At 54.3% G+C, this 14,023-nt stretch overlaps 2 protein-coding genes across 6 annotated transcripts in view; one reads left to right on the plus strand and one right to left on the minus strand.

Annotated features, from left to right (window-relative positions):
* The first annotated feature begins 33 nt into the window (after positions 1–33).
* C11H22orf23 (chromosome 11 C22orf23 homolog) lies at positions 34–7,865 on the plus strand. Of its 4 annotated transcripts, none has more exons than XM_060114251.1 (7): positions 34–81; positions 495–606; positions 1,600–1,662; positions 5,446–5,628; positions 6,323–6,454; positions 6,633–6,733; positions 6,925–7,865. In XM_060114251.1, the coding sequence occupies exons 2-7, from the start codon at positions 504–506 to the stop codon at positions 6,994–6,996; spliced, it is 654 nt and encodes a 217-aa protein (XP_059970234.1). In that variant the 5' UTR covers positions 34–81; positions 495–503; the 3' UTR covers positions 6,997–7,865. The 4 variants fall into 4 exon arrangements, with proteins under 4 accessions (XP_059970234.1, XP_059970233.1, XP_059970235.1 ...); XM_060114250.1 differs by having other exon boundaries at positions 40–194; XM_060114252.1 differs by lacking the exon at positions 34–81 and adding an exon at positions 220–285.
* Positions 7,866–8,533: 668 nt separating this feature from the next.
* MICALL1 (MICAL like 1) overlaps positions 8,534–14,023 on the minus strand; it is a 28,537-nt gene continuing 23,047 nt past the window's right edge. For both annotated transcript variants that reach the window (XM_060114249.1, XM_060114248.1), the window contains exons 14-16: positions 11,606–11,720; positions 11,389–11,435; positions 8,534–10,342 (exon numbers count right to left, since the gene is read on the minus strand). In XM_060114249.1, the coding sequence (XP_059970232.1) occupies positions 10,221–10,342; positions 11,389–11,435; positions 11,606–11,720 (284 nt within the window). In that variant the 3' untranslated portion in view covers positions 8,534–10,220. The remainder of the gene's footprint in view (positions 10,343–11,388; positions 11,436–11,605; positions 11,721–14,023) is intronic.

Raw genomic sequence — 14,023 nt, forward strand, 5'->3', positions numbered from 1 at the left:
CGCATGCGCCGAGCGGCGCGTGCGCGTTACCATGGCAGCCAGACAGGCTAGCTGCGGGCTCTAGTCGCTGAGATCTCAAAAGTATTTCTGCGGCGCCCCGGGGCGGGTGCTGCTTCAGAGCCCTGGTTACGATCTGTGAGCCCAGCCTCCGCTCTCTGTGGGGAGGGGCCACCCAGCCGGGGTCTTACTTTAGGGTGAGGTTTCCGTTTGGGCGTGTCACCCAGCGGGCACGGTTACCCTAACGCCCCTTTCCTCCTGAGGCGACTTCTCTGACACAGGCGCCAGGTCAGGTTGAGGTCTCTGTTCGCGTGTGGATCTGCCAGTAGATCTGTTCGGGGTGGGAGGATCGGGCACTGTCGCGATGTTCACAGACGGCATCACGATTCTCTTGCGACTCGACCCCTGCTCCCAAACTATGGGTGGTGTTGGGGGTGTGGGAGCAGAGGTTGGATATGAGAGACAGGGGGTGTGTCGTTGCGTTTTTCCCTCCTCAGAGCCCTCCCATGGCTTCCCATGAGAGGGTGGAGACAATGACCAAAGGAACAGGGATCTTGCGTTGCCCCAAGCCGGCCACTTACACTCCAGAGACCTGCGAGCTGCTCAGAGGTCAGTGCGTTAAAGGACACAAGAAGAGCGGTGGTCACAGTTACTCTCTGTAACTCAGTTCTCCCCTGCATGACTTATGGTTTAGCAATTGCTGTTTCCATTTTACATATAAGAAGCCTGGAGTTCAGAAAGATTCAGGGGTCCTACAACTTGGAAGTGGCCAAAAGTCAAAGAACTAAGAATTTTAGAGTATTTAACTCCCCTGCGTCCCTTAGATCACACTTTCAATTTCCCCAGGGAAGCTTTATTTCCTCCCCACCCGCCACCACAGTGCAACCAACTGTTAGGTGCCAGCACTCTACCAAATACCTTTTCCTTTGTGGGCTTAGTAGTCAGATACTTAGTGGTCAGTTTCCTTCATTGGCAACCTGTAGTCAGATACCTAGTGTGTCCCGTTGAATTAACATTGAATTAACATCCATCTGCCCCTCTAGTTCATGAACTCCATCAGAACAGGATGCCTGTTTTGGCTACATTTGTAGCTACAATTGTAACTCCAGCCCCTGGCACATGCTTAATGAATACTTGTTCATTCATTCCTTCATTCACTCAACAACAAAAAAATTTAAGCCCACTATGTGCTTTAGACATCGTTCTAGGTGCTGAAAATAAAGCAATAAAAAAAAAAGAAAAACAAAAAACAAGCAAAAATTCTTGGTCCCATGGAGCTAATATTCTAGTAGGAAAGTAACAAATAATAAGTAAGGTACATAGAACTTAGATATTGATGAGTGCTATAGAAAAAAAACAAAACAGGAAAGGAAGGGAATTCCCTGGTGGTCCAGTGGTTAGGAGTTGGCACTTTCACTGCCAGGGGCCTGGGTTCAATCCCTGTTCCGGGAAACTAAGATCCCACAAGCCGCAGTGCGGGGGCGGCCCAAACTCAGGTGCTGAATGCTGGCAGGAGGTGATACAATGTTAAATTTCAGTGGGGTGAGATGAAGGCATCTGCTTGCAGCTCTGGAGGCCTCACTGAAGTGCTTTGTCCTGCAGTGATGATGAAGGAATCCAGACTGACAAACTTCCAACAGCGCCACATCATGGACACCATGAAACGTAAGAGGCCATCTGCAGAAGCTTCCAGGGCAGAGGGATTCTGGGCCACATTTTTCATGCTTCTCCATATTAAGGAGTAGGGGACCTCATTTTAAAAGAGAAAAAAAAATTGAATAGTATTTCTGACTCTTGCTCCAGGGGAACTGACTTTGCAGGGTCTTTGCTTCTTCCCCAGACATGGGTCACGGCACATGAGCCCCTCCTGCAGTCTGGCTCCAGCCAACCTTCCCAACAGATCACAGCCCATTCGAGACTTCCTGCCCAGCCAAATACTCTGAACGCTGTCCAGTCTACAAACTAATCCCGCCCTCTTACACACATACCATATGAGCTCTCCAGAGGAGAGGACTGTGTGTGTCTCATTCATAGTTTTTTTCATTCATAGCTTAGCTGGCAGGAACAAGATTACTGGCAGGCTTCCAACTTAGGAAAAATATGCAAAACCTTTCCACAGCTCACCTCTAACCACACATTGTACTGTTTATTTTTAAGGAAAACAAAAAAGTGAATGTACATGGGCACAATAACAAGGTGCTCGCTAAGATCTTAAAAACAACCTTGCTTTCTGAGATTTAACTGAATCAACATGTAGTGGATCAGAACAAAGATCTGTAGAGTTACCTTTAAGAGGATGCCAGAAGGTCCAAACCTGCCAAATTTCACTTGAATCTACCAATAGCTATTGCCGTCTCTCCAGAAAGAAGGTACCTATCAGGAGGCATCTGGTCAACCACAGAGGTATAGGGATGGGAAAGTCAGAGGGACAAATATCAACAGTGCCTGCCCAGCACTGGCAGAGGGAGGGAGGCTCCGTCAGACCAGTTCAGAAGTCAGATCTCCTTCCTCATTGTAGACAAGGACAACTCAGGCTGCCATTGCCTAGCACCACAACACAGCTGAGTCACATAACTCAATCTCCATACTCAGCAATCTACTAATCATTTGGGGTCCCCTATAACATGACTACAAAGAGAATATGCTAGAAATTCCACTAAAAGTAAATACCAGGAGACCAAGGACTGGGTCTGCCTTGTTCACCATGGTACCTTGGCTCCTAGGCGCTCAATATTAGTTGAAGGACTAATTGCATTAGTGGTTAGGGCAACACAAGTCACCGGTTTGCCTGGCAGTTTTGTTCTCCTTAAAAGACTTTTCTTTAAAATATTGCCTCCAAGCACTGGTGTTGAGTCTGGTTTCTTCTCCTAGAATCATCTCTCTATTCCTCTCTTCTTTTTTTCTTTTTTTAATTTATATTATATATTTATTTTTGTCTGCGTTGGGTCTGCTGCACGTGGGCTTTCTCTAGTTGCAGCGAGCAGGGGCAACTCTTCCTTGTGGTGCGCGGGCTTCTCATTGTGGTGGCTTCTCTTGTTGCGAAGCATGGGCTCTAGGCACGGGCTCTAGGCGTGCAGGCTTCAGTAGTTGTGGCACGTGGGCTCAGTATTTGTGGCTCGCGGGCTCTAGAGCACAGGCTCAGTAGTTGTGGCGCACGGGCTTAGTTGCTCTGCGGCATGTGGGATCTTCCCAGACCAGGGCTCGAACCGGTGTCCTCTGCATTGGCAGCAGGATTCTTAACCACTGTGCCACCAGGGAAGCCCTATTCCTCTCTTCTTAACCAAGTCCTACTTGTTGGTTTGAGGCTTAGTTCAAATTCTGTTGCAAGCTACAAATTCCTCTCCTTCACCTGAACTCCCAGAATTACTTGGGCCATAATTATTTACTGAGACTGAGCCAAAGGAAGAGGTAGCATTCGGTACTGGACAGGCAGAAATAGCAGAGAGAGTAGGAGAAACATTCTAGAAAGCACAGCATCTCTTCAGAGAAGAGAGATAAACCATGGTGTGGCCCTAAGTAGAGGACATGAGAAGGGAAGGGTAGTGGGGAATAATGGCAGCTCTATCCTTCCAGTTCCTCAGGGCAGACAACTCAGAGACATCCTATCTCCTCTTTCTCTTTCTTCCAGACCCCACATCCAACCCATCAGCAGTCCTGTCTGCTTGGTCTTAAAACCATATCCTGGGGCTTCCCTGGTGGCGCAGTGGTTGAGAGTCCACCTGCCGATGCAGGGGATACGGGTTCGTGCCCCGGTCCAGGAAGATCCCATAAGCCGCAGAGCGGCTGGGCCCGTGAGCCATGGCCACTGAGCCTGCACGTCCGGAGCCTGTACTCTGCAACGGGAGAGGCCACAGTAGTGAGAGGCCCGCCTACCGCAAAAAACAAAAACAAAAACAAAAACAAAAACAAAAACATATCCTGACTGTGACTACCTGTACCCTCGACCCCCAATGCTGTATTTTTTTTTTTTTTTTTTTTTTTTGGCTGTGCCTCGCAGCTTGTGGGATCTTAGTTCCTGGACCAGGGACTGAACCCATGCCCCCTGCAGTAGAAGTGCAGAGTCCTAACCGCTGGGAAGCCAGGGAAGTCCCAACGCTGTATTTTCAAGGGCAGCTAAAGGGCTTATGTCATTCCTCTGCTCAGAACCCTCCGATGGCTTCCCACCTCGCACACCGTAAAAGCCAGTCTTTCCAGAGGCCTACGAGGCCCGGTATGTCTCTTGCCCTCTGTGACCTCTGACCTCTATTCCCACTATACCCCACCCCTTGCTCAGTCCACTCCTGGCACCCTAACCTCCTGGCTGTTCCTCAGACACTCCAGGCACATTCCCATCTCAGGTCCTTTATTCTTGCCATTCCCTCTGCCTGGAATGCTCTTCCCTGAAATACCTGCAGGGCTGGCCTCTTACCACTTTTGGGTCTTTTCTCAAATGTCTCTGTCTCCGTGAGGCCTTCCCTGGCTACCCTACTTTTAATTGTAAATCCTGCTCTGACACACCCTGCGTTCCATCGCTGTACTGTCACCATCACCATCTAACGTATTATATATTTTACTTGTTTTATCATCATCTGAACCCCAGATGTAAGTGCCATGAGGGCTGGGCTTCATCTTACTTACACTTTACCCCCAGTGCCTTGGGCCTGGCACAGAGTACACGCTCAATACGTATTTGCCAGATGGATGATAGAAGAAGGCTGGAAATGTAAGGGAGGTAGACAGGGGCCAGATCAAACCAGTGGCTGGGGACTGTGCTGAGCTGGGCTTTAAGGCAATTGAGAGGAGGGGCCAGTCAACCATGTAGAAGGTGACACATTTGGCTGGCCTGGGGGAGGAGCCCCAGATCTGGGTCAAGGCAGTGGGGATGGACGGTAGGAGGGATTGGTGTCTAGCACCATCCAAACCATCCCTCCCTGCCCAGGGACCAAGCAGGTTTTAGGAATCCATCTATAGAAACAAAAGCACCAGGACGAAGGCTTAATGTACAAGAATGTTTATTACATCATCGTTTGAAATAGTTTAAAAAAAAAACTGGAAATTGCCTGAATTTCTGAAACTAGGAGACTCATTGAATAAATAATGTTTCCATTCTAAGGACTAGTATACAGCTATAAAAAATAAGTTATATATAAATGGAGTGATCTGGAAAGATGTCCATGATAGACTGTTAAGAGTCTATTACTGAATAGAATACAGTATGATCCAGTGTTTGAAACATGAATCTTATATATGCACACGTATCTTTGAACATGCTTATGTAAGCATCAAAAGGAATGGGCTGAGACCACCAAATTGTTACCATGGCTTCTTGTAGAGGGGGGTTCGGAGGGGAGAAGGGAAGACCCTTCTGTACTGTTTGACTTGTTATAACAGGTAGGGACCACTTTTATAAACTAAAAAAAAAAAAAAAAAGCCAGGAGGCCCCCCCCACCCTGACCCTTCCTTCCACAGGAGGAGACACTCTCCCCCTACAGTGCAGTCCAACTTCCAGCCAGAGGGTGTTGCCTTCCAAGCAGCCAGCCTCAGCCATCTACCTGCCTCCCATCCTGGCCGTTCGGTCCCACCTCCGGCCTGCCAGCATGTGCCAAGCCAACGGGGCCTACAGCCGGGAGCAGTTCAAGCCTCAAGCCACCCGTAAGTGAGGGGCCTCCACTAGAGCCCCTCTTCTACCTCCCTCCGAGGGGGTAGGGGGCAGGGAGGCTTGCAGCCCGTGGAGCGCTGAGCAGGAAGCTAATCAAATTCGCACGTTGTTTATACCGATGCTCTTGAACCTCAGCACATGTTAGCTTGGGGGCATTCAGGGTGCACGGGAAACCAGTTAGGTGTTCGTTTTCATACATTTTTCCAGAACTCTCTTTAACCATTAACTGGTTTCCGCCCATCTCTGATGAATGTTTGGCGGTCAGGCATCACGGCCACTGTTCTCTCAAGCTCACACGGTGCCTGGAACCCAGGGCTCCTCTGCGCTGCAGCCTATTTCAGGGAGTCGTTCCCCCCAACCCGTTTCTACTTGGCACCTGACATGGCTCTTGGGCTAGCCCCTCCGACAGCTCCCACGCAGCCTCCCCATCCCAGCTGCACCGCGGCAGTCACTGAGTTTTCTTAGCCTTGCTCTGCACCCAGGCAACGTGTGGGTTTTGACGAAGCTCTCTTGTGGGTTCTTTCAACCCCTTCCTGCCTATCAGCTCAGGGGCACCCAGGGTAGAAGGTGCTGGGTTTGCAGAAGCCCTACCCATGTTACCCTGGAGCGAGTGTGCCCAACTGGGAACACGGACCGTGAATGGCAGTGCTCTTCACACCTTAACTAGGCCATGTCCGGGCCCGACAGGAGATCTGGAGAAGGAGAAGCGAAGACTCCAGAATATTTTTGCCACCGGGAAGGAGCCAGCGGAACGGAAAAGAAAGCCCCCTCCTGTGCGACGGGAGAACCCAGACCCTGAACTGGACCGGTTTGAAGAACGTGAGCCCCTGATGTGCCAGTTACGCTGGGGAGGGGTGTGTGGAGGGGGGAATCCCTGAGGGGCAACCGCAGAACTGCTTCCTGGTCCCAAGAGAAGCAACCTGCCGTCCCTGCCATCCCTCCTGGGAGCCTGAGGGCCCCCATTGCCCTATACACTGACGGCCCTTTCCCTTTCCAGTGGTAAAGGAAATCCAGGAGAGGAAAGAATTCCTGGCTGACATGGAGGCCCTAGGGCAGGGCAGACAGTACCGAGGGATCATCCTTACTGAAATCTCCCAGGTAGGAGAAGCAACAGGGAAATGGAGCTGGGGGGGAGGGGGCGATGCACCCCTGTGAGTGTGGAGGACGAGATGTGAGCAGGAATAAAGGGTCAGCTGCGGCCGTTTCGGGAGTCCGGCTCTAGCCTCCCATCTGTGGTGGCTCCCGGAGTTCCTTCCCTGATCCCCAGCCTTCCCTGATGCCCTCTGCAGAAACTGCAGGAAATGGAAGACCTGGACCACAAGAGGAGTGAGGAACTTAGGAAGGCTCTCGCCACCACTTAATCTGCCTCCGGAGGGGGGCGGGAGAGCCCAACCTCTACCACTGGAGCCCACCCCCTTGCCAAGCAGGGTCAGCCCCAGGTCAGCCCACCCACCCCGGCCTTCAGCCATGTAAATGGTTGTATAGCACTGCCCCTACTTAGGGAACCCTGGACATAGCACCCTAGAAAATGGACGTCTCAGAAAATGAGCTGATTCTCCTTGAGACTCTGCCCAGGGATCCTCGGTCAGCTGAGCCTCTAAGACCAGACACAGATACAGACACGTACACACACACAGTCTTTTCTTGGGGAAAGAGCCCCACACACAGTGAAAGCAAGGATCCAGGTCTCACCATCTTGGGTGTATGTCTAAGGGCATCCACTGGGCTCCCTTCCCATGGCCTCACCCACTGCATGTCCCTGTGTCCGGCACATTAGGTTTTCTGAACTTAGTAATGAATATGATTCCTTTCTTCCTACCTGTCTTAGGACCTACTTATTTGACTTCTTATAGCTTTGGGCAAATATTTAACCACTGTGATTAACAGGCTAATAAAACACATTTAGCGTAGGTCATTACGCACACCATTTTGTTTTCAGAGGGATAAACCTTATTTGTTCAAGGAGTTAGAATTTTTCAAGTCCAGTTGGTTTCTAGCTGTTTTGCACATTTCAAGTGAAAATGGAACGAAGGCTCCTGGAGCACCCCATGGCCGGGCACTACGGTGGGTGCCGGTGTCACTCTCGGCTGATTCTCTCAATAAATGCCTGTGACGGTTCATTATCCCTATGTGAAAACCAGGGCTCACCAAGATGCTATGACCTGAGTCATTTAACTAGCAAGTAGCCTATGCAGGATTAAAAGTTAACTTTCTGTCTTTCCATCAAACGCACAGCCCATAGAAAGAAACCCAAAGGGGTGGGAGGGACCCAGACTGAAGGGGCCCTGCTTTGGAAGTCCACTCCCAGCCCGTGCGGTCTGAGCCCGGCAGCCTCATCTCCAACGGCTCGCCTGTGCGGCCTGCCTCCAAGGGCTGCTGAGGAGACATCCGCCCACGGGAGCAGCGTCCCAGGCCTGGCGCACAGCACACAGCAGTCCCCATGTCTTGACAACCACAAGCCTTATGGTCTCCAGTATTCTGTCATTTTCCTGTCCCCGTAAATCAGAGTATTTCAGAAATTTCCACCAACCATCCCACCTGGAGGAATTCAGGTAATCCTCTCAGGCCACATGACCCAAGTTTGGGTTTGCAGAATAAACATGGCCTTGCAGCCTCAAACAAATAAACAGAGAGGACCAGATCAAGGGCTGGGCTCTGGAACGTTCCATGAGAAGCCTGTATCCACACACCCTCCAGAACCTGAGGGCCAAGGGTGCAACATGAAGAGGACAGCCGCCCTCCACCTCGAAGGCCCCAGCACGTGGCCCAGGGGCAGCGAACCAGAGAACCCAGGACAGCCCAGGGCAAAGTCAGCCCACCTGTGACACCACAGCAGCCTACCCTTGATTTAAATTCGGATCCGTTGCCAACATTTACAAATCACACACACGCACCATCTGGATTTCCAGTTTCTCTTGAAAAATGAAAAGATCTGGCCCCACTGGGCCCACATCCCACAGGCTACAGTCGACTTAAATGAGGGAGAACTTCCCCTCTAGTTGTGGTGTATCCGCCCCCATTCACCCCAGTCCCCACCACCCGGGTGTCGGGGCCTTCCCTCAGGACACACCCAGCCCGGTTCATGTGCGTCACCTGCCACTGGAGTTGGTGACCCCAGCTGCAGGTCAACAGGCATGTCAGGAAGGAGGCGGCTGGGGGCTGCACAGGAGCCACCTGTCCCTGCAGAGGAAGGGGTCCTGCCCGGGGGGCAGGCAGTGAGGGCCAGGGCCCCTGGCGGTGGACAGCCCCTCCACACCCTCCTGGGCAAGCAGAGATGCCAGCCTCGAGGCCTGGCAGAGGCAGGGAAGAAGGCAGGCCTGGCGAGGGGAAGGCGCCTCAAGGCTGCAGGGCACTGGCGACTGAGGTGGTCTCCATTCATTGTCGGGGAGGAAACCCTCTCAAGTTAATACAGTGCGACCTCTCCCCATACGTGTGCTGAGGGAAGGGGGCCCTAGAGGCACCCCGGAAATAGCTTACAGCAACAGTGCTTTGACCAAGAGCTGCTGGGCACACTCCCTGGGGGAAGGTGGTGGCCCCCATCGGCTCCTCCGCTCCCACAGCCATCCCAGGGGCTGAGCGACCATGAGTCCTTCGGCAGCAACAAGTCGGGAGAGAACACACAACAGACGAGTGTGAGACGACAGGCTGGCGATGACCACCTGGGAGTGGGTCCACTGTGCCCCAGCCCTGGGGTGGCAGGGACAGCCTACAGGAGGGGCCGGGCTGCAGCGTGGTAAAGGACCAGGGTTAGCACCTACGGCAGCAGCCCCGCCTGCCGCTGATCTGGCTGAGGGGCAGGGGCCGGAACGGCGGCTGGGGCCTGCCTCCCCGGGACCCTCCCTGAGGGGGCTCAGCACTCGGCTCCCACCCACCCCAGCACGGTGTCCTGGACAGGGAGACCTCCTAGAGAATGAGGGGAGATGAGGGAAGCTCCTAGAACTCTGAGGAACAGAGGGAGGGGTCTGCCCAGGCCCATTCGTGTCTGAGGACACAGTAACTACCTTGAACTTAATTAAGAGACTTCATAAATAGAGGTCCTGAGTGAGGAGAGAGTCAGGGCCGCCTGCACCGAAAGGAAGACAGGGACTCAGAACCAGGGCAGGGGCGGGAGACACCAGGCCAGAGGTCCACCCCAGGCCGACCTCGTGGGCAGAAAGACCCAAAGACTCTGACAGGTAAGGCTCCCCTCTGTACGTGGTACAGAAGGGAAGAGGGACCAAGGAGCTGCCCGGCACGGCAGGCCAGGTGCTGGGTGGGACGAGGGGCCGGTGTGCTCCGCTGCGGCCGCTCCCCGGACCCAGGAGCCGGCTCGCTCCCTGGTCAGTCACAGCATCTGGGGTCATCACAACCAGGCTGGGCAGGGCTGAGGCACAGCTGCCGGTGGTTCAGAGGAGAGGGAAGAAAACTCTTTGGCCCAGACGAGCCAGAGGACCCTGAGGAGGGAGAGGCCATCACCCAGAGGCTCCCTCCCCTTAAGTCATCTTTCCCCTCGACTGATCCTGAAGGGAAGCTGGGCGTCCCTGGCAGAGCACAGCCCGGGGGCCGAGCCAGGAGCGGTGGAGTCCCCAGCTGGCAGCCCGCGCCGTTAGCTCTTGTCTCCTGGGGACTTGCTCTTGGTATCACGCTTGTTTCCTAGCAGCTTCAGCACCTTCATGGTCTTGAACTTCCCCTTCTTCTTGCCCTCGGGTTCAGCCTCCTTCTGGAACTCTGCAGAAGGGAGAGGGGAGTCGATTGGGGCAGGCGGGGGATGGTGGTGATGGCCTAGGAGCGCTGGCCAACAGGCTCAGCCCACGGCTACCACCTCTCCTGGAACCGTGGGCACGCCCCTTCACCTTTCTGAGCCTTCGGTTCTTCGTCTCTAGGACGGGACCCTACCCCTTCCCAGTGTTTGGCAGGGATGGGGAGACGAGTGCCCGTGAAAGCAATGGCGGAGCCCTACAGCGTGGCAGACATTCATCTCTAAAAGGCTTGGTTCCCCTAGGCTGGTGCTCACAGCTCTGTGGGTTACAACACGAACACTGACTGTCAGAGGTAGAAGAGACCTCAGAAATCATCTGGCCCAGCCCCTAACTTATTATGGACGAGGAAAATGTGAGTTTTGAAACAGACTAACACCAACTGAGCTTTTTGCAGGTGCCAGGCCCTGGACTAAGTGCTTTATACACATTACCTCAGTCATCCTCAGCACATGCCCAGGAGGTGAGTGCCTCCATCACCCCCATTCCACGGACAAGGAGAGCGAGGCCTAGAGGGGTGAAGTGGCTGGCTCAAAGCCACCAAGCTGGGAAGTGCCAGAGCTGGGACTGGAATCCAGTCTAACTGGAGCCCAGACTTAACCGCAAGGCCACAAAATGAGTCACTGGTGGAACCAGGATTAGGCCCAGGGCTGCCTCCCAGTCCAGTGCTCTCTTAACCATTCTAGGCACTATTGTATCTGCGGGAGGGCCTGCTGTTTGGTCCCACAGACCCCTCCTAGACCAGCTGCAGATCTCAAGGAGGAATGCACAGTTTAAGGCAGACGCGCCCTGGGAAATGCTCCCACACGCCACCGTCTTCCCTGTGGGCACCAAGGCATCCCACACCCACTCTCCTGGCCATAGGCTGACCTGCCTTGCTACACACGGCCTTCTTGGCAAAACAGGGGCTAGGAGTTTGCACACACCGTCCCTGTAGTGCCCACTCCAACCCTCTGTTCAACCTACTCCCGACCCTCCAGGAGTTCAAGTGCGCCAGAGCCCCAGGAAGGGCCTCACCTTTCTTCTTGATCATGGCTTCCAACATCTTATCTTCCTCTTCCTCCCTGAAATGAGAACGGGAAGCTGAGTGTCCCATGGGAGGAAGGACGAGGTAATCTCTCAGGCCCCTCCAGACTCCAAGTCCATGCAGGCTAAGCAAGCAGCGCTGTGATGACTGGCAGTGAGGGCCCTGTCCCCAGGAAGCCCCGGGGAACCCCTCCCCCAGCCACGTCACCTCTGCCGGTCCTCATCTAGGCAGTTGACGATGGCGTTGCGCTGCTCGATGAGGGTCACAAGCTCCTGCATCAGCACCTTCTCTCGGCCCCGGTCCTCTTCTGTCCAGTCCTTTTCTGCCCAAGGAGAAAAGTTGGGGACATGAGCTCCAGGAAGCGAGGAACTAACGCCTAAGTGCTAAGGGTGGCTACGGACCAGCCCCATGCTGGACACTCTGAGGGAGGGGGCCCAGATGGGTGGGGATTACAAATTTTTGGAGAAATGAAGGTTGTCATAGGAGAGACCAAGGATACCAGTCTGCCTACCAAAGAAACTCTCCAAGGGGCTCCGGGAGGTCCAGCACAACACGTGTTCTGAGAACAGAGAACAGCACGTGCCGGAGAGTTTCCTGCTATGTTCATGGACTCATTCAACAAATGTTCACTAGATGGTTTCTTGGGGAAGGATTCAGGCTGGGGCTGCTGAGAGCCTCCAATGGCGAGCTGGCCAGAGTGGGGCAGGGGTGGGGAGACAACAGGGAACCCCAGGGGTCCTCATGCAGGAGAAGCAATGTGACCCAAGGGGCATATTGGGACATTCATCTAATGCCATGAAGGAGGGTGGACTAGAGGGGTCCCTGGGGGCAGGGAGCCCTGCCAGGAGGTGTCCCTGATGTCTCAGACACCTGCTGCCGCTCCAGCCTCCTCTCAAGAACCTGAGCCATCCTACAGAGCCACCCTCAGAGGCCCACTTGCACCTTGGTATTCCTCTCACCCAGCCCACAGGCTCCCAGGGGAGGGATGCCCACACTTGACCTTCCCTCCACAACATCTGCCCCTACCACCTCCTCTTGCCAAAACTGGAACCGTTGACCCAGCATAGTTCTGGGGACAACGTGGGTTTCAGACTCACCACCCCAGTTCAAATGCTACTCTGCTGCTTCCCAAATCTGGGGCCTGGGTAAGTTATGTCCCCAACCTACGTGTGGGAAAACCAAGGCTTGCGAAAGTTAAGTCCTTGACCAGTGTCACACAGCAAGGGTGGAGCCAGTGCTTGTACCCGGCCAGCCTTGGAACGCTTTGATCCAAGCTACAGCCCTTACAGTGTCTTATGGATCTCCAGCCCACCTGGGGCCTTATAAACCAGTCTCACCCTCCAAAGGCAACAACCAGGACAGGATGACAAGCCCCGATGTGTTGCCACCACACAGAGGACTGGAGAAGCAACACAAAAAAGCCCAGGGCCAGGCTGGCCTGGGGTACAGAGGTGCTTGTCCCCATTTTGGCCACAAGGTGTCGCTGCGGCTTCCGCTGAGTGGCGGCCGCGCCCCAGCCTCCAGAGATTTGGGAGTGATTCATAGGTGGCAGCAAAGAGCTGGGACATTCTGTGACTTCCTCAGGGACACTCCTGCCTCTGGGTCACATCCAGCCTCCCAAGTTCCCTGGTCCGTGGAAAAGCAGGGCCACTGTCCCAGCCGGCAGGAGGGGCTGCGTGTGCAGGGACATGCCCAAGTCAGAGACATGGCTAGAAGCCCAGCTCCACCACCAATGTGCAAGACTCTCAGCCTCTCTGGCTCTTCATTTCCTCATCTGTTAAATGGGAACGACGATTCCTACCACCTGGGCCAGAGGAAGTGGTCAAAAGCCCTGGCTCCAGCCTCTGGACACTCCACAGTCCTGTGCTCTCTCTCAGCCCACAGCTGTGCTCACCCCACGTCATGGCCAGACCCCAACTCAGCCACATAATAACCATCAGCCATCAGCCCCTCATAGAGCAGAGTGTTTCCACATCCACCGGCTCCTGGGCCTTAGAATACCCTCCCAGGTGGGCACCTTCATCCCTGTCTTACACATGAACCCACTGAGGCTCGGTGGGGCTAAGGAAGCTGCCTAAGGGCACCCAGCAAGTTAGCGGCAGAACGCAGGACTGTGTGACTCCACACCCAATCCTCCCATTGCCCCCCCTCCATTCTCAGCACATCCCATCCCTCCCTCCCAGAGTCACCGAGCCACGCTGTGCAGGGGCACTTCCACTGGCCCTTCCCCCGCCAGCAGAGCCCTGCCATGCTCTGGCCTAATGGCCATGAGCCTAGAGCTGCCTCTGGACAGGTACCTGCTCACCCTCGCTCAGCAAGGCAGCCCTGGGTCCTGGAGCCTGACCCCTCCCCTCCAGGAGCCCACCCACACCTTCCAGGGGAGGAGGGTACCAAAACAAGCCAGTCGAGACTTCCCTGGTGGCACAGTGGTTAAGAATCCGCCTGCCAATGCAGGGGACACGGGTTGGATCCCTGGTCCGGGAAGATCCCACATGCTTCGGAGCAACTAAGCCCATCCGTGCACCACAACTACTGAGCCCGAGTGCTGCAACTACTGAAGCCTGCGCGCCTAGAGCCCTTGCACCACAACAAGAGAAGCCACCGCAATGAGAAGCCCGTGCACCG

This window comes from Mesoplodon densirostris, chromosome 11, assembly GCF_025265405.1.
Source record: "Mesoplodon densirostris isolate mMesDen1 chromosome 11, mMesDen1 primary haplotype, whole genome shotgun sequence".
In the NCBI taxonomy this organism is placed as follows: domain Eukaryota; kingdom Metazoa; phylum Chordata; class Mammalia; order Artiodactyla; family Ziphiidae; genus Mesoplodon; species Mesoplodon densirostris.

Bases quoted from the DNA above. Each gene is read 5' to 3' on its own strand.
- C11H22orf23 (XM_060114251.1), top strand. From the start codon at position 504: ATGGCTTCCCATGAGAGGGTGGAGACAATGACCAAAGGAACAGGGATC. The intron at 5,629-6,322 runs GTAAGTGAGGGG...CGGGCCCGACAG, and splicing joins GTTCAAGCCTCAAGCCACCC to GAGATCTGGAGAAGGAGAAG. The intron at 6,734-6,924 runs GTAGGAGAAGCA...TGCCCTCTGCAG, and splicing joins TCCTTACTGAAATCTCCCAG to AAACTGCAGGAAATGGAAGA.